The sequence below is a fragment of the Benincasa hispida genome, chromosome 11, assembly GCF_009727055.1.
Source record: "Benincasa hispida cultivar B227 chromosome 11, ASM972705v1, whole genome shotgun sequence".
In the NCBI taxonomy this organism is placed as follows: domain Eukaryota; kingdom Viridiplantae; phylum Streptophyta; class Magnoliopsida; order Cucurbitales; family Cucurbitaceae; genus Benincasa; species Benincasa hispida.
This window is the reverse complement of record NC_052359.1, coordinates 6,442,300-6,461,966: the sequence shown is the minus strand read 5'-3', so window position 1 is coordinate 6,461,966 and position 19,667 is coordinate 6,442,300. Positions and strand designations below refer to the sequence as shown.

Below are 19,667 nucleotides of genomic sequence, written 5' to 3'. Positions count from 1 at the left end.
GATGAAGCTCCTTTGTCAATAGCATCGTGGTTGTTGCCGTTGGTTGGCTTCTTGCCCGCCATGATCCAGGTTCTTCCGTCTCTGATACCAAATTTGGTGTAAACCAATTGTAGAAACTTAATTGATCTTGTATTATTCCCAAAATGAAGGACTTAGCCCTTATTTATAGGCTAGAGTTAGTTACAAACTGATTTAGGTACTGGTTAGTAACAAAAGTGTAAAAACAAACTGAAAACGAACTAATGTACCATAAACTGATACATCAATTGATCATAATATTAGATTTTGTCTCGAATTTATACCTTTGATCATAATACTTTTATTCAAAATGTAGGAGGTTGGTTTGGTCATACTCCGTTGAGCAAGTTTATTTCATTCCTTGTTTGCTTCATAATTTTTTTTCTTTTTAAAACTTGAGGGTGAGTTTTCTTTTTGGAGGGGTAGAATGATGTAAGAAAAATAGCGTTAATTGGGTAATTAGGTAATATTCTAGGTTAATACCCTTTTTACCCCACTTGTAGTAAAACCCAATAAATAGGAAATTTCCCCTCTGGTATGAAATACGTTTTTCATTCTAATAAAAGATCAACAATCTTGACTCTTAGAGAGAATTCTCTTTTTATCTCCTTTAGGCTACATCGGAGAGTCTCCTAATCGTTAATAATCATTAAGAGGTTGAATTACAAAAAAAAATTTGTATATAAGGATATCCACCAATACTTTATAATCAGAAGGAAACCTTAAGAACTCTTACAGAAGAGAGATATAATGTATGCTAGATAACAACCACTAATTTGTTTAAAAGCGGGAACCACACAAAAAGTGCAGCAATCTTTTTATGGCAATGAAGGCTTAGATGAGAGTAAAGTGGATGATATATAAAATACAGAGAATATTAAAAAAAACAGCATGAAATAGGAATGAGAAAAATGCAGAAATAATATTCAAGCACAGAGTCCGCAGAGTCTAATAAATAAACTACAAAATCACATCATAGACCTAAAAGGCCATTTTGGGCCCAACTACAAGTTGGTGGAGTGGGTTATTATAGTCCACTCCATGTTTGAGGCACCAATTATAATAGCGGTGTGTACATCTATTTAAACCTACAATTAAGCATAGTAAATACTATTTAAAACCCTCTTTGCTACACTATTTACTATTTTAGAGGATGATAATTTTTTAGATGTATCTGCTCTCCTAAATATTATTTGTCCTAATCTTGCTAGTTCTTCAATGCCAAGTATGGAACCTTTTAATTCAAGGGGGAGAATTACTATAAAAAGATCCTAATAATCTGAATCCTAAGTTTAAGTTATATGTTAGAAGAAAGTTCAATTAATTAAACAGGGACCAAATAGCTAACTCATCACAATTCCAATCTCATATTCTAAGGGATGATTTTGAAACTCCGGGTAACCAACCTTCCACTCTTGTTTCTCCCAAATCTGATGTCTCTCCAACCATGGAAAATATTTTACATGTTGCCTATAATCTTGAAATCCCTATTACTTTGAGAAAAGGTACTACAACTTGCACTAAATATCCCATTGCAAAATATATCTCATACAAAAATTTGTCAAGCTTTCACATCTAGGATAGACAATAACCATCATGGGTTAGCCTAGGGGTAAATAAGAGAACATCCCATTGATAAAGGGCTAAGAGGTCATGGGTTCAATCTATGGTGACCTACCTACCTAGGAGTTTCCTTGATACCCAAATGAGGTCATGCGGCTTGTCCTTTAAAGAAAAAAAAAAAAAAAACTTATTTGTCCCAAGGAATATACAAGAAGTCTTAGATGATCCAAATTGGAAACTAGCTATTATCGAAGAGATGAAGGCTCTAAGACATAATGATACATAGGAAATAGTAGATTATCCAAGAGATAAGAAAAAAATGAGGTGTAAATGAGTTTTTGCAATTAAATGTAATGCTGATGGTAAGGATGAAAGATATAAAGCAATGCTAGTTGCAAAAAGATTCAGTCAAACGTATGAGATTGATTATCTGGAAACTTTTGCTCCTGTTGCTAAAACTAATTCCATAAGAGTTTTGTGATATTGAAGAAGTGTTTATGACCTTACCACCAAGGTTTGAAATTGACCTTGGGAAGAATAAAGTACGTCAACTAAAGAAGTCTTTATATGTCTTTATATGGACTCAAACAATCTCCTAGAGTATGGTTTGAATGTTTAGGAAAGTTGTTACGAGTTTTGGGTACCTTCAAAATCAAGCTGATCAAACCATTTTTTATAAGCATTCTACAAATGGAAAAACTGCAATTTTGACTGTATGTAGATGACACTATCCTTACATATGATGACGAAGCAGAATCGGCAACTTTAAACAAAAAACTTGCAAGTGCATTTTAGATTAAAGATTAAAGAACATTAACGTACTTCTTAGAAATGGAATTTACAAGATCTAAAAAAGGTGTCTTCGTGAATCTAAGAAAATATATTATTGATTTCCTTGAAGAAACGGGCTTACTTGGGTAGCTCAGACACCTGTTGAACCAAATTTGAAAATGGAAGTTGCAAAAGATGAAAAAGTACTGATGTGTTTGACCAAGGGGCAATTTGTATTCCATATCTTCCTAGTACAAAACAAACTACTGATGTGTTGACTAAGGGGCTACCAAAAGTACAGTTTGATAGAATGGTTTCTACGCTGGCAAAGGAAGATGTATTTAAACTAGCTTGAGGGGGAGTGTTGGTTATAAATAAGATAATTAGATGTGAAATCACCAAAGATTTTGTTGTATTCTCAATGTAATTCTTTCCTTTTATGTGAGTCTTTCTCCTATATAAGAAGACTATCTACCTTACAATTATTCAGTGGAATACAAAATATTTGATTCAATTCAAATCTACAGATTCTGTTTCATTCGTTGTAACAACAACTTAGATGTATGCAACACTATAGAGAGGATGGCATGAATACAAACAAGACAAAGTACCTGAACTTCAAAAGGATCGCTTGAGATCATTAAGCGTTCGTAAATCAGCATGCTAGCACCATAAGCAATCAAACAATCACGTTCCATTTCTCCTACTCGCAGTCCTGGGAAATAGAGAGCTACCTAAACATGGCAGTTCTTACAATGAGGAGACGCTGAAAATAGTAATGAAAAGATAACAAACCTCCATTCCTAGCTCTCCCTTCTGTTGGTTGTCTAGTTAACATGACTCGCGGACCACTACCTCGAGCATGCATTTTGTCCAAGACCTATTTATCACGAAACATTAGACAAGCACGAGCAAAACAAATATCTCATATGTAATTCACAACATGGTTGAAAACTGGAATCAATAGGATCAGGACATAAACTTACCATGTGTTTTAACTTTTGGTAGTAAATTGGTCCCATAAATATATATGCTTGTAATGGGCAACCTGTGATACCTGGAGAATGAAAGAATAAATCAGCTTCTAAAAGGCAATGCACCAAATTTTGGCTCTCCAGAGATAATAGTCTGGGAAATTTCCTTTCCGCATCTCAATTATTTAGCATGCAGAGTGTGTATTGCCAAGAGTTGGTTTGCTTCACCTAAATCTTTGGTTTTACAGGTCATGTATTCGTCTGAAAATTAAGCACACATTCCAAAAGTGTCTAAATTTGTTTGAAATATAGCTATAACTTTGTTCAAAATTTCGCTGTGTATAAAAATTGTGTTAAAAATTTACAAATAGGGACCAAATGACCATTTTTGTAAAGTTCATAGAACAAACAGATATATTTATTTCCATTTGAAAAAAATACATTTATAAGATATAGATGTTTTAATGTTTAAGACACTATTACTTTTAAGACCATGAATTATGATATTATAATATTTAAATTTTAACTTTTAAAAATTATGAGATTAAATATTTTAATTATATCTTTATAAATAAAATATTATTGCTTTTATTAGAAAATTTTATAATGTTCACTTTGAATAAAAAATGTGTTGGAGATGGTCCATTTAATACATAAAATTTTATTAAGGTTGAGAATAAATTTAGAAGTGGTTAAAGTATGAAAAAATTAAAAATAATAAATAAAAAAGGGAGAATTTTTCGCGCAAAGATGGTGATTGAAATGGGGGCCCATAGAGAATCTGTCCCAATATATCCATCTTCTTTATCTTGTAGTCATCTATTTTAGTCCATCCTAAAAAGTTTAGATAAAGATTATATTTTTATCTACTCTTTCAAGTCATTGAGTTTGCAACGGTCCGTGTGAGAAAGGTTAAAGTCAATCTATATCATTCAGCTGACCTGAATGAATAAAGGCACATAAGCAGAGACGTCAAAACAGTACTCTCTATGTTTCAACATACACATTTCAACTTTTGACATCTCAAATGTCATAAGAACGGAAACAGCAGAATGCTTTACAGCGCACAGGACAAAATCAAATAAGAAATAGGACATTAAACTCTTCGGGGAAGATAAAAACCTGAGTAAAGAAAGTCCTTCCCGTTGTAACTGAAGCCTCTCTTGATAAGAGTCTCGCTGAAAATAAGAGGAAAATAATCAAGTGACTCTTAGAAAACCATAGAAGACTGTTACTGAATGTAAAAAACACCTTAATACCTTATAGCATCAACTTTATCTGCATGACCACTTGGCTCTCCAAATGCACTACCATAGTGAAACCTACCACATGAAACCCCAGCTTTTCCGCCTAAAAGTTCAATCATCTTCCCCACTGTCATTCGACTGCAACAACCAGTCAATAACAATTAGCGCAAGTAGCACAAATCAAAGCACAACTCAAAATGATAAAAGAAAAGTGCATAAATAATGATAACAAGTACTACGTCTACAACCATCACCCTCTTCTTATCGTTAATTCAATTTTCGTCGGGAAAAAAAGGGAGTATAATGCAAATCACGTGTACTAAGAAAAAAAAAAAAAAAAGCAAGATCATGCTAAAACAACAAACATACAGGTGGGAGAAACTAAATTGACAGATTACAAGCTGGAGAAAGAGAAGGAGAAGAACGTGTGGGTCGCCCATGCAGGGTCTGGGTATTTTAGAAGAGGAAGAAGATTGAGGCTACGTGTGGCATTGTATTAGCTACACGTCAAAAAGCCATTTGAAAATATCTTAACCGTTTTTTGCATTTGGTAAAATAAATTTAAATTAAATCCGTTAAAATTACTTTTAAAAACACGTTAATTTCATGTGCACTTTAAATGCAGTATACTTTTAGCTTTTAGATTCTCCTAAAATCAGGTAGAATTTTTAATTAATATTTAGTTTTCAATTTTATACTTTAAAAAGAAGATTTATTTTATATATTTATCTATTTCTCACCTAATCAAATCTATTTTCTATTTTTCATGAGTTAAATGTAACATTTTTTAAAAAAGGTATACCATATTCATTTTTTTTTAAATAAAGCTATTTTCCTTAATATTTAAAAATTAATCTACAACAAACAAAATTTATCATACTAGACAATTATTTAAAATTTTAAATTACAAACAAATTTTAAAAAAATGGTTATAAGTCTATTTTAGTTATTATATCTAAAATATGATGTTTTTGTATTTATTTACTAAATAATCTAACCTACTTTTTCAAGTTTAAGCTGCAATTTACAAAACACTCTTCTTTTCACAACTGATTTTTCTAACAGCACAATTGCCAACAATTATTTTAAAAGCTACAACAATCCTAAACGGAGCCTGAATCGAATGAGTGTGCAGGCCGCTTGATGTGGGGCGTGGGTCTGGGTATTTTAGACTTTTCATTTAGGCTGGAGGAGTTTTTAGTTTTACCCTTTTTATAATTCTTCTTGGGCTTCTTTTTGGGCTTTGTTATATACGTAAATAAGTTTACCCATTTTACCACTTTTAAAATCAAGCCCTATTATATATTGAAATCTTTTCCATTTTCTGATAAAAAAATGCTTTCCCCTCTCTCCTCTCCCTCCCTAGCCTTCTCCCTCACCGATGCTAAACATCTCCGATCAGTCACATTGCTTCTTTCTTCCCTACTCTACATATTTTCCGGTGCCTTCCCAACTGATACTTACCTCAGACTCAGATCTCATGGAAGTGAAAAGCTGCAACATAGGAGAACACTTCTTTTGTATGTGGAAAGTGTTCAATGGAATATACATAGAAGATATGGAAAAAAGACAAAAGATTCTATTCTCTTCTCCAATGATACAATGGCTAGATGAAAGCCTAAAACAATTATTGAACGGACCAACGTTTGAATTCTTCCTTCTAAAGGAAAGAGTCGATCAAAGTGTCATCCATCTTTCCAAATTTCGTGACAACAGAGGATGGTTTGTGAAATGCGCGGTCTGGTCGTGGACGGGAGGAAGAAAAAACATTCACATCCCTTATGGTGATGGAACATCCGGATGGCAAAACTTCAATACTATGGTAAGTGGCTTCATAAAAGACTCTCTTTTCCCCTAGCCCTCATCAGAACCTTCCCAGATTACATCCCCTGTTTCGGACGACGGAAAATAGAGCCTTCAACATCGATGAGATAAAAGAAGCTCCACGAAAAAAGGAAATAGTTATAGTAGAACAAGTTTCGCAGATGTAGTGAAAAAAAGAGAATATATCTCACAGCCTACCTCAGACTCGATGATGATACATCACAAGCAAGCCTTTTGGGTTCGGAAAAGCCAAGAGGTATTCGAAGAAGATTTTAATGAGTTATGGACCATTTCCAAGCTCTTTGCATTTAATGAGTGGAAGGAGATAGAAAAAAGTTTGATTCAAGCCTTTTATACACCTATTATCATTAATCCCCTGTTTGAAGACAAAGCTTTAGTCAAATTAAACTAAGAAAATTTGGAAGATCTGATAGAAGCCCCTAGAAAGTGGCAATCAATAGGGCCTTATCATCTTTTATTTGAAAGATGGAACAAAGAAAAGCACCGCAGACCTACAGTTGTGAAAGGATTTGGGGGTTGGATCTCAATAAACAACCTACCTTTGGACTATTGGTGTAGAGCCACGTTTGAAGCAATTGAAGCATATTTCGAAGGTCGTCCATTGGTGTAGAGCCACATTTGAAGCAATTGGAGCATACTTCGGAGGTCTTGAAAGCGTAGGAGGTGACACTCTTAATCTTATCAATTGTGCGGAAGCAAGAATAAAAGAAGAAATATTTGTGGGTTCATGCCAGCAACCATAGAAATTAAAGATGAAAAGTGTGGAAATATCTTTTTGAATTTTGGTGATATAAAGTGTGGTGAGTCTTTCAAAAATCTCAAGGGCGATCTTCTTCTTAACCAATTCTCCAATCCAATTGATTTATGTCGAATCCATCAAGCCATGAAAGATGAAGGGGCAGTAATTGAAGAGCTTGGATCAGATTGGTCTTTTCTTCTTTCCTCAGACTCCAAGCCGAAGTATGCAAGAAATATATATGCAGCCTTAATGAGATATCTCGATCAAAATCAAAAAAGTTTGAAGCGCCATCCTCATTCAGCCTGCAAGAAAATACCAGAAGAATACGAAGAGTCACACCAAGATCCTCAGGCTGTTTTGTTTAACTCAGAAATTTGCGAAGAAGAATGCCAAGAGTCACCTCTGCAAAGGAAAAAGATTACAAACCATCTCCCTTCACAGAAGAACACGAGTGTGTCAGCAGAAATCAAAGAGTCTCCTCTCTTTTTACAGCAAAAGAAACCTTTGAATCAGCCGGTTGGTGAGCATTTAGTCGAAGAATTTGAACGGCCACAATTATTGAGGAAAGAGAAAGAACCAGTGGATTTAATGCTCAACGTTTCCCCCCCTCTTACAGCGGAAAAGTTTAAAAAAAATAGCTCTCCCTCAGTTATTATGAGCCATCACACTCTCTCTCTTCCAATTGAAAAGTCGAGCTCCATCATCTCAGTTACAGCAGGGGAAAAACCAATAAAGTTTATTCCTTCTACAGCCAACCCTTCTCAACTCACGACCCTTTAGCAACCGAAAGAATTTAATAACATTGAGGCTACTTCGATCAATGAAAAATGCTCACACCTCTTCAAACCTTTCCCCAATCATTTTGTGCGAAGACATAAATCACATATCAAATCGTGGTCCTCCATCTCAAATTCTGATTTAATTGAGGATTATTGCATAAGGCTTCAACTCCCAGAAATCAACTCAAAAAGGTCGGTTTTTCGTTCTACTAATTGGTCTCCCCTTAATCATCCATCTTTCAAGGATTCAGATCCAAATATCTCTCTTTTGCAAGGATCTCCACTTCATGAAATCTCTCATGACTTCGAAGATGTATCAATAACAAGTGTAAGCAGTGAAGAACTTGAAAAAGACATCTAGGAAATTGACCAAACATCAGCAGACGACTTAATTGACAGTGGGGATGCTTTAAAATTTCATCATCATTTATCAAAACTTGCATACCTCAGGAGTTCAATTCATTGATTGAAGAGTGTGAACTTACTCTGGGTTAACCAATTGTCCGGAATTCACAGAAAGCAATAATGAAGATTATTTCATGGAACATCAGAGGGCTTGGTGACAGAAATAAAAGGTTGGCAATCAAAAGACTCTTGAAAAAAATAAATCCTGACATAGTACTTCTCCAAGAAACAAAAAGAAACAACTTCGATCTACCTTTTATAAAAAGCTTATGGAGCTCTAAAGAAGTTGGCTGGGCTTTTGTGGAAGCTTCGGGTAGGGCAGGAGGTATTTTATCAATGTGGGATGAAGGCAAAATTTCAGTTTCAGAGATTTCCAAAACATCATACTCTTTGACCTTAAAATGTCAAACAATTTGTAGAAAAAGCTGTTGGATAACAAACGTGTACGGACCGAATTGCTATAGAGAAAGGGATAGCCTATGGTCTGAATTATCTTCCATTTTAGATTCTTGTGATCTTCCATGGTGCCTTGGAGGAGACTTTAATTGCATCAGAAGAAGACAAGAAAGATTCCCAGTAGGAAGATCATCAAGAGAAATAAGAAACTTCAATAATTTCATTAGAGAGTCAAATCTACTTGAAATTCGTATGTCCAATGGAAAATTCTCTTGGTCAAGAGAAGGAGTAGTGATATCAAGATCCCTCATCGACAGATTATTTGTTTCTCAAAATTGGGATAATTCTTTGAAGACTCAAGAGTGTCAAGACAAGCTCAAACTATTTCAGATCCCTTCCCTCTTCTTTTTGAAGTTGGTGTTTTTGAGTGGGGTCCCTCCCCATTTAGATTCTGTAACAACTGGCTAAAAAATAAGGAATGTTGTCGAATAATTGAAAACTCTTTGTTGATAAAAGTGCAGCAGGATTGGGCTGGTTTTGCGTTATGTTTCAGACTAAGGAGGGTAAAACAAAGTGTTAAAAGGTGGCTGGCAGAGCACGAAAAAGACCAGAAAATCAGAGAAGAATCTCTGCTGAAAGGAATCAAGGAAAAAGACCGGGAAAATTGTACGGATGACCCAATTTTAGGGTCCAAAATGTCAAATGACCCATTTTTAAAAAATAATGTCAATTGACCCTCTGCTTACGCCATCACGGGATTAGATTACAAAAAAGCCCCTCTAGTCTATAGCGCTCAAACTCAACGGTCGTCCCACTCCGCTCAAAATTAGGGAAAACAAATTGTTGTACGTGCAAGTGTCGTTCATCTCGCTCTGCAAAACCATCACTGTCGTAATCGAAGTTCTCTACTACCGTAATCGAAGTTCTCTACTGGGTCTGTCTCTTATACACATCTAGATGTGTATAAGAGACAGGATATAGTTAGATGACAAGTTAATGGACGAGTTTTGCGAAAGCGAGATGTAATAGAGCGATTCGAGCTAAAGCGAGATGTGCTAGAACGATTCGAGCAAAAGCGAGAAGTGCTAGAGAGATTCGAGCAAAAGTGAGATGTTCTAGAGCGAGATGTGCTAGAGTGAGATGAGCTAGAGTGAGATGAGCGAGAGCGAGATGAGCGAGATGAACGAGATGAGCGAGATGAACGAGATGAGCGAGATGAACGAGATGAGCGAGAGATAGCGAGATGAGCGAGACTTTTACAGTATATTTTGTTAGCGATTTTTTAGTACGGACCTGTTAACTGATAAATTGAATGTTCATTGAACAATGCAGGAGTAATTTAAGATGTCGAAATCTTTGAAAATTCATAAAGTTGATAGGTTTCTCGGGCAAGTAACTTGTCTGGCCCATGTTGCCAATGCAAACAAGATTGTAAAGCCACAGCTCACTGAAAGGCAGTTAGAGATGTTCAAGAGAACAGTTTTTGGTCGATTCCTGGACATTGAACTTGTATTCAACAACCCTCTAATCCACCATATGTTATTGAAGGAAGTGAAGAACTCAGGAATGGACTCAATCAGTTTCTTTGTTAGAGGAAAGGTCGTTATATTTCCGAAGGACAACTTTTTGTTGATCATTGGTTTGTGGCGGTCTCCTACGCGAGTTGGACGGAGTGAGGAGTCCTCACACGAACTTTTTATCAAGTATTTTGGTAGTCGGTTGGCCTCAGACGCATTCCACTTGCATTTGCTTGAAGAAGAATACAAAGAATTAGTATTTGAAAATGATGATGATGCAGTGAAAATTACCCTAGCTACACAGAGGTTGCAATGATGGGTATGCTGGATCATACCCTATTTGACGATGTTGAGGACATAGACTACTACAACTCTCTTGATTGGGGTACAATCATTTGGCAAAGGACACTCGACTCCCTGAAGACTGCACTTAAAGACAAGGTTGGTCTATACAAGGAGAAGGTGAGGGGAAATAAAAATTATGTTGTGAAGTACTCGCTCCGTGGATTTTCTCAAACATTCCAGGTAGATGTTCCTTAACCTAACTTTATCTTTGGTTTAACATTAACATAGTTATAAATTTGAGTTGTTTGGATTTAGGTGTGGACGTACGAGATTCTTTCGTCAATAGCAGGAAACGTTGCCACTCGAAAGAGTAAGGTAGCGATTCCTCGTATATTACGGTGGTCATGCTCCCACTCGGTGTCATCCAAACACTCGAGAGAGACATTTTTTAGTCTGAAAATGTAAGTGTAATCTATGTAGCCACAGTATGTTTATTCGGTAGTTAAATGTACACTAACCATCTTCTGTCTCTTATACACATCTAGATGTGTATAAGAGACAGGCTAGAGGGAGATGAGCGAGAGCGAGATGAGCGAGATGAACGAGATGAGCGAGATGAGCGAGATGAACGAGATGCTGTCTCTTATACACATCTAGATGTGTATAAGAGACAGGATTCGAGCAAAAGTGAGATGTTCTAGAGCGAGATGTGCTAGAGTGAGATGAGCGACAGCGAGATGAGCGTAAGTGAGATGAGCATAAGTGAGATGTGCGTAAGCGAGATGAGTGATAGCGAGATGCGCGAGAGCGAGAAGTTTCCAGAATGGTTCAAGAATAGCCCCTGTCTCTTATACACATCTAGATGTGTATAAGAGACAGCTACCCCACCTGTACGTAGGTCACCTACCCCACCTCCACCTCCACCTAGGTCACCTACACCACCTCCACCTAAGTCACCTACCCCACCTCCACCTAAGTCACCTATCGCACCTCCACTGATCCCACCTCCACCTTCATCAGTACAGCTCGATATCACGACCTCTTCTAACATCCTACATCTCGATTCACAAGTATGATCATTATGTGATTCGAAAATTTCTTTCTTCATATTTTTTATTCAACACGTTCAGCATTTTGTTATATTTCTATAGGTTATGGTCGAGAGTAGAAAAACAACATGTGAGAGGAAGGCCTTGATAAGTACACACCTCCCATTGAACCAAAGAAGAAAATAACACAAGAGAAGGAAGTTAGGGTTCAACTTCCTTTGAATCATCCAAATATTAAGTACCTTCTCCCTGGGGTACCTACGATGCAGTTTAAAGCGACGATCCAATACTCCTTGGAGCATGAGGTTCCAGCGGCTACATTGAAGGAAATGGTGAACTGGATTGCCGATGAGAACACAGACAACGAGGTTCGAGAAAATGCAGTTCAGCCATTATTCAAAACCTTTTTCTAGGAGTTGATTGAACCAAGTTCATAGGTTGAGTGTGACGTAAGTTTACGATCCTTGTCCTTTTTACCAAGTACATACAGTTATAAACCCTCTCCTAATGTATATCTTGTTCTGGATGCAGACCCTAAATATCATTTTGAGTTCATGAAAGAAAAATTCTATAGGCGACCAGACACATGTATGGCTCGCTTCACCATCCTGCTAATTGGAATAACGGTAACCATTTACTGCACTTTTGAATAGGAATACATTGGTTGACTATTATGTGTTTTAATGTTCTTTGCGTTGTGTAAAGTCATCTAAATTCTCGAGATGGGGTCTACAAACATATCAAGAATAAGTCGACCTTGGAAGCTGCCATAGCATGGGCGGATGAGACGTTACCGGATTATGTCATGGGTAAATTTGATGTCAAGTGGTCAGATGTGGACTTCGTATACATGGCAACAAACATTGATCAGCATTGGATGTTGGTAGCATTCGATCTGAATAGAGGCCGGTTGTTCGTATTTGATTCACTGCCTTCCATGACATCGAAGAAGAAGCTAGAGTTTTTCCTTGAACCGTTGACTTATACTCTACCTTCGCTTCTTCACTACTATGACCTGAAATGTTCGAAGTCGAACATCGAAACATCTCAATGGAAGATAGCCCGACCTACCTCTACGAATACACAACACAGGTCGTTAGATTGTGGAATTTTTGTTGTAAAATTATTAGAACATTTAGTGATGACCGACTATAGGATGCAATTGGCATGTCAATAGTGGACGAACACTCCATATTATTGACGTACATGTATATTATGTATATTATTGATGTAATTTAGCTTTTACTAACATGTTATTTAAATTGTTAGTGTAGAACTACCATGAATACAGAAGATTCATTCATGAATAGCGAACAAGTTAAATTAAACTTAGATAAGCGAGACATCTGAAGGGATTCATTAAGCCAACAAGTTAAATTAAATTATAAGTAATCAAAATTTAATTTAAGTTTAATTTAAGTAATCAAACTTTAAAAGGGATTAAATTAATGTAAATTAAACTTATAAAACGGATTAAATTGTTAGTATAGAACTACCATGAATATAGAAGAAGATTCATTCATGAATAGCCAACAAGTTAAATTAAACTTAGATAAGCAAGACATCTGAAGGGATTCATTGCCAACAAGTTAAATTAAAAGCGAGATGAGCGACAGCGAGATGAGCGACAGCGAGATGCGTGAGGGCGAGATGAGCAAGAGCGAGATATCTGAAGAGATTCATGAATAGACAAACTCTAGTAATCAAACTCATAAACGAGACATTAGAAGTTTCCAGAATGACAAGTGGTACATAAAAAATTACAGTTTTGAGGATTAAAGTGGCACATAGAATGTTATAGTTACATAGATAAGTGGCATTTAGACAATTACAAAGACAAGTGGCATATAGACAACTACAATCGACCGATATTTGAATCATTTGTATTAAAGTCAATGGGTCGTCCGGTCGTCAACGGTTCACTGCAGTTTTGCTGATTATGCCCGTAGTTCCCACACCTACCACATTTTATTTGTCTGCGTTATTCTCCTCTTGATGGTATTCTTTGTACTCTTCGCCGCCCAACCTGTACCACTCTTCTAAGAGGTGCAATATGCTTTTCCACTTATCCCGGAGGTCTCTTCCATTCAGATATGTGACCGAGTGGATTTACAAGCTCGCATAAGCAGCCATGAGGGAGTCAACGCTATAGAATGGACTACACAAACCATGGATTGTGCACCTACCACCTAGAAAATAATATATGTCGAACTTGAAGAGGTGCCAGGCATAATCAATTCCCCTCTACGACATGAAGAACATGGAATTCAATCCTCCTGATCTCTCAATAACAGCCACTGCAGGTCTATGCACCTTTGAAGGACCACAGTCCATAGAATTTAATCCTTCTGATCTCTCATTATCAACCATGAAAAGACCACGCTCTTCTGAAGGACCACAATCCATAAAATTCAAGCCTATTGATCTCTCATTACCAGGCACAGGTCTATTACATTGAGTTTCTCTTTCCAAGTCCACTGCACGAATGTTGTCATTGTCTATTGATAATGTTGATGGTTGAGTGTTCATAGACAATGGGATATCACCCTCTTCTCGATTAAGTTCATATGATGCCTCGTATTTTCTATCTACACCTATACGATCATCACTTATATTCACATTTTCGTCATGGTATGATTTTAGTGTTACATATATCTGAATTGTAGAAAGATCGTCCCGGCAAAGAACAAAATCACCATCACCATCATTTCGTATGTAGTGTGGAGGGGCTTCAAAGTCAAACTTATATTTAACTCTCATAACAACATCAAACTCTGAGCAACTTACATTTGCAATCCTGTAAACGTGAGCTTTAAGTTCTTCATACTTCAAGGTTATAGGCACAACAATTCCTATTAGCTCGCCTCCAACATACAAATTTTGGTTCTCATCCCAATGACCTCCATATCGAATTAGTACACACTTTCGTGTCATCCTACAAAGCAAGAGAACATTTTTTATTAAGTAGATAGTAATACACATGGATCTCTCTCGTTGTCACTCCCACGCCTCTCGCTCTCGCACTTCTCGCTGTCGCTCAAGCCCACTCTCTCGCTGTCGCTCAACGTCGCTCTCTCCACCTTTCTCTTTGTCCCTCTTTCTCACACCCTTTTCGTTATGTTATTTTACAATGTCTATACATACCTGTTTTGAGACCACGTTTCTACAAATACCAATGAGACCAAGTTCAAGAAAAGTTGGTTCCATTCTGAAACCCCGTTCTGAAAACTCCGTTTGGTTCAGAAAAAATCCGCTCTGGAAAACCTTGTTCAATAAATCTCCGTTCAACAAAATGAAAGTTCAAATGAAGTTTAGATTTTAAAAAATACACCATTTTTGTGCTAAAGATTTTAAGTTGTAGACAGATTTCGTGAAAATTGTCAAATCAATCGTACAGTGACAAATACTCACATCACGATGGAAGATGAACAGACAGCGAGAGCGAGATTAGGGAAGCGAGAGCGAAAGGGTTATCAAAGGCACTTTTTGTAATCTCATCTCATGATGACGTAAGCAAAGGGTCATATGACAATATTTTTTATAAATGGGTCATTTGACATTTTGGACTCTAAAATTGGGTCATCTGTACAATTTTCCCAAAAAGACCTCCAAGCCGATAGCCTTGAGAACTTTTTAGCAGAAGAAGATGTGAGAGTATCTTTAAAGGCTGACTTATCATCTCCTTACCAAGCAGAGGAAAAAGACCTAATTCAAAAAAGTAAGCTGAATTGGCTACTTTTGGGGGATGAGAATACTATTTTCTTTCATCGTATCCTTGCAGCTAAAAGAAGGAAAAATCTTATTGCTGAATTATTCAACGAACAAGGATTGCCAACCAAATTTTTCAAAGAAATAAAAACAATCATATTGGATTTCTTTTCCAATTTATACACATTGCACGGGTACTCGTTCAATACCTTTGAATATGGCTTGGTCAAGAGTTTCAGCGGAAGGTAATACTCATTTGATTGCAAAATTCAACATAGCAGAGATTAAAGCTGCTATTCAAGCCTTAGGAAAAAAATAAGACTCCTTGATCAAATGGTTTCACAGTGGAATTTATTCTTCATTTCTGGAACTTGTTGAAGGATGGATTTAAAGATGTCTTCGAGGAATTCTATCACAGCGGTAAGCTCAACTCATGTATTAAGGAGAATTTTATTTGCTTAATTAAAAAGGAGGAAGCAGTCTTGATTAAAGATTTTCGACCTATAAGCCTATCTACTATTTTTTATAAGATAATAGCTAAGGTGCTTGTGGAAAGGCTCAAAAAGTGATCATGCCAAGCCTAATAAATTCAACACAAAGTGCCTTCATAGAAGGAAGGCAAATTCTTGACCCAATTCTTATAGCAAATGAGGTTGTAGAGGAGTATAGAGTCAAAAAGAAACAAGGATGGATATTAAAACTTGATTTGGAAAAAGCCTTTGATAGAGCTGATTGGGAGTTTCTTGAAAAAATTCTCCATGAAAAAGGCTTCCATCCAAAATGGATCTCATGGATTATGGGTTGTATATCCAATCCTAAATTCTCCATATTCACAATGGAAGGCCTAGAGGAAGAATTATGGCAACAAGAGGAATTAGACAAGGAGACCCCCTCTCTCCTTTTCTTTTTCTTTTAGTTAGTGAAGTTCTTTCAGCCTTGGTTAACAGAATTCATGAAAAAGGATTGTTGGAAGGATTTGTGGTAGGAAAGGATAATATCCATATATCAATTCTTTAATTTGCAGATGACACCCTCTTATTTTGTAGAAACGATGATGGAATGTTAGAGATTCTCCGAAAAACTCTTGCCTTATTCGAATGGTGCTCCGGTCAGAAAATAAATTGAGAAAAATCAGCCATATGTGGAATCAATATTGAAGATTCCAAGCAAGAAGCTATGGCCTCAAGGTTAGGTTGTAAATCTTTGCAGCTGCCTTTTTTATATCTAGGTCTTCCATTGGGCGGATATCCAAAAAAATTAGACTTTTGGTAGGCGGTGATTGAAAATTTCGGAGTAAACTTGACAAATGGAGAAGGTATAACCTCTCAAGAGGCGGTAGGGCAACTTTATGCAATTCAGTTCTTTCAAATTTACCAACCTATTATATGTCTTCCTTTTTAATGCCAGAAAAGGTTATTTCCTCTATAGAAAGAATTATGAGAAATTTCTTTTGGGAAGGACATAAAGAAGGGAAGCTAAATCATTTGGTAAAATGGGAAGTTGTCTAAAAAAAAATAGAGGATGGTGGTCTGGCTCTAGGAGGCTTAAAAAGAAGAAATTTGGCACTTCTTGCCAAATGGGGGTGGCGATTTATCCAAGAGAACTCCTCTCTATGGACACAAGTTATTAAGAGTATTCATGGCAGAAATTTTGGTGAATGGCACATTTCTGGAAAGACATTTTGCAGTCTTCGTAGCCCTTGGAACAGCATCTCAAAAATTTGGTGGAAAGTAGAAGCCTTGGCAGTCTTCAAACTGGGAAATGGAAGCAGAATAGCCTTCTGGCATGACTCTTGGACTGGTAACATACCCCTTAAACTCAGTTTTCCCTCTTATGCTTCCAACCAAAATGGATCTATTTCGGATCATTGGAATTCTCAAACCCTCTCGTGATCTCTACCCTTTAGAAGGCTATTAAAAGAAGAAGAAATACCAGATTTTCAGAATTTGCTCTTCTTGATTTCCAACATAAAGGCTTCAATCAGACCTAACTCTTGATCTTGGTCTTTAGAAGCAAGTGGCTCATTCACGGTAAAATCTTTGTCTAACCATCTTGCTTTGGCCTCACCTCTTAACACTCACCTTTTAAAAGCCCTATGGAAGACCAATAGCCCTCGAAGAGTGAATATTACGGTTTGGATCATGCTTTTTGGAACCCTAAACAGCGCCTCAGTTCTGTGCAACACAAGCTGCCCTCCCATTTTCTTTCTCCTAATCAGTGTGTTTTATGTAAATCAGCAGGAGAAGATTTACAACACTTGTTCTTTGACTGTTTCTTCGCCAGAAATTGTTGGCTAGTCCTCTTTAAAACCTTCAACATCAGCTGGGCTTTCAACATTACTTTTAGAAATAATGTTCAGCAGCTGCTCACTGGTCCTATCCTCAAAAAAGCCTCAAATCTGATTTGTTGCAATGCAGTAAAAGCACTATTAGTTGAAATTTGGTTCGAAAGAAATCAAAGAATCTTTCAAGATAGAGAACACACTTGGTTCTCCCGTTACGAGGCTTCTAAACTTAATGCTTCTCAATGGTGTTCTCTTTCTAAGCATTTTGCAGCATACTCCCTTCAGGACTTATGTTTAAATTGCAAGCCTTCATCCTCCCGGGTTGATTATGTTTTAAAGAGAAGGGGCACTACTGTCCAACCTTGAAGACTTAAGTAGTTAGGCTTATTTTCTTTGTATTCAATCCTCTTGTAAGTTCCATCTTTTCCATTTTGTTTGAGTTATATGGATGTGATGAGGACGCTAAGGGGGTGTCAACCTAGTTGAGATGCCCAAGTGCGTCTCCTGATCCTGTGTCTTGTATCGCTCCTTTTTAAGTACACAACTCTTGTACATTTTTTTATGCATTAATAAAAAGTATGGGTTCCTTTTCAAAAAAAAAATCTTTTCCATTTTCTTTTCTATTTTCTTCTCTATTTTATTTTTCTTGATTGTAAAACATTTTTCTTTCTTATTTTTATTTTTCTTTTATTAATATATATTGAAATCTTCTCCGTTTTATTATTTTTAAATTTCCAACTTAATACGCTCAAACATATTTCATATTTCTAATTTTCAATATATATAAATTAAACTTTTCACCATATATATTTGTATATTATTTTAATTTAATTTTTTATTTCTAAGATTCATTCTTTGCTTATATATTTAGGTGCATAATTATATAAATCTTTCTAGTACTTCTGTAATTAATATTACTTTAGATATCATGTATCAATGCATTTAAATTGCATTTATATGAAGGTTAAATTATAAGTTTAAACCCTGAGTTTTGAAAGTAGTGACTGATGCGTGTATATATATATATATATATAAATCAATTTAGACTCTTACAAGTCTCTTTAAAATGTCTAATAGATCTATAAACTTTCAATTTTATATTTAATAGATCTCATAAGTATAAAAATTGTTTAAAAATTAATCATTTTATTAGACAAAAAAATATTAGTCTAATTGAACTTTAAATATTCAATTTTGTAGTTAGTAGATATATTAACTTATTAGACACAAAGTTAAATTTAATGTTTAATAATTCTCAAAAAAAAAATATAACATTTAGTTTTACATTTTTTAATATTTTGTGAATATATTAGACACAAAAATCGAAAAGTTAAGGACCTACTAGGCATTTTTAAAAACTTAAGGACTATATATAGGCATGAATCTAGAAGTTTATGTGCCATATTTTTATCCTTGTATAAAATTGTTCCCCCATGACAGCAAGTTTTGGATCTGCCAAGAGGTTTAGGTCTATTGCATTAGGGAGAAAAGAAATTAACAGTAAGCAATATGCATTACCTCGGGAATCCATGAGGATTCATAATTAGATCCGGACAAATTCCACGTTCTGAAAATGGGAAATCTTCTTGCTGGACAATTGTGCCGCATACACCTTTTTGTCCATGTCTGCTACTGAACTTATCACCAAGCTGAGAGAAAAAACATTCAAATTAATTTATAAAAAGAAATTTCCATGAATGAGATATTGTTACTCAAGGTGATCCTCTACATAAATAATGCCCACCTCTGGTCTACGGGTCTGGCGAATCAAGAATTTGATACATAAACAGTCATTCTTATCTGTAGAAAGAGCCACTCTATCAACCACCGTCGGCTCTCCTTCAGAACCTTTAAATATTTGTCTGCAAGGCCTATATGCACTGATAACAAAAAAAAGGGAGGAGTAAGAACAAATAACCTCAGTGGGACCTATCAAAAACATCTTTGAACTGCAACTGACCTATCTGGTATTCCTGGTAAGGGCGACCCTTTCGTGATGATGGGGGATTGTTTGTTGACATAAACGTCATTTGGTCTAATTATCTCTCCCGGTGCAGCAAGTCCATCATCATCTAATATCTACAGAA

At 36.0% G+C, this 19,667-nt stretch overlaps 1 protein-coding gene across 3 annotated transcripts in view; it reads right to left on the bottom strand.

Annotated features, from left to right (window-relative positions):
* LOC120090370 (DNA-directed RNA polymerase III subunit 2) overlaps positions 1–19,667 on the bottom strand; it is a 70,049-nt gene that overhangs the window by 8,705 nt on the left and 41,677 nt on the right. For 2 of the 3 annotated variants that reach the window (XM_039047984.1, XM_039047985.1), the window contains 8 exons: positions 19,541–19,659; positions 19,325–19,460; positions 19,099–19,229; positions 4,586–4,711; positions 4,449–4,504; positions 3,339–3,409; positions 3,148–3,232; positions 2,964–3,067 (listed from right to left, as the gene is read on the bottom strand). In XM_039047984.1, coding sequence (XP_038903912.1) covers positions 2,964–3,067; positions 3,148–3,232; positions 3,339–3,409; positions 4,449–4,504; positions 4,586–4,711; positions 19,099–19,229; positions 19,325–19,460; positions 19,541–19,659 — 828 coding nt within the window. Of the gene's footprint in view, positions 1–2,963; positions 3,068–3,147; positions 3,233–3,338; positions 3,410–4,448; positions 4,505–4,585; positions 4,712–12,423; positions 12,662–19,098; positions 19,230–19,324; positions 19,461–19,540; positions 19,660–19,667 lie in introns of those variants that run through there. The other variant, XM_039047987.1, reaches the window with a different exon arrangement.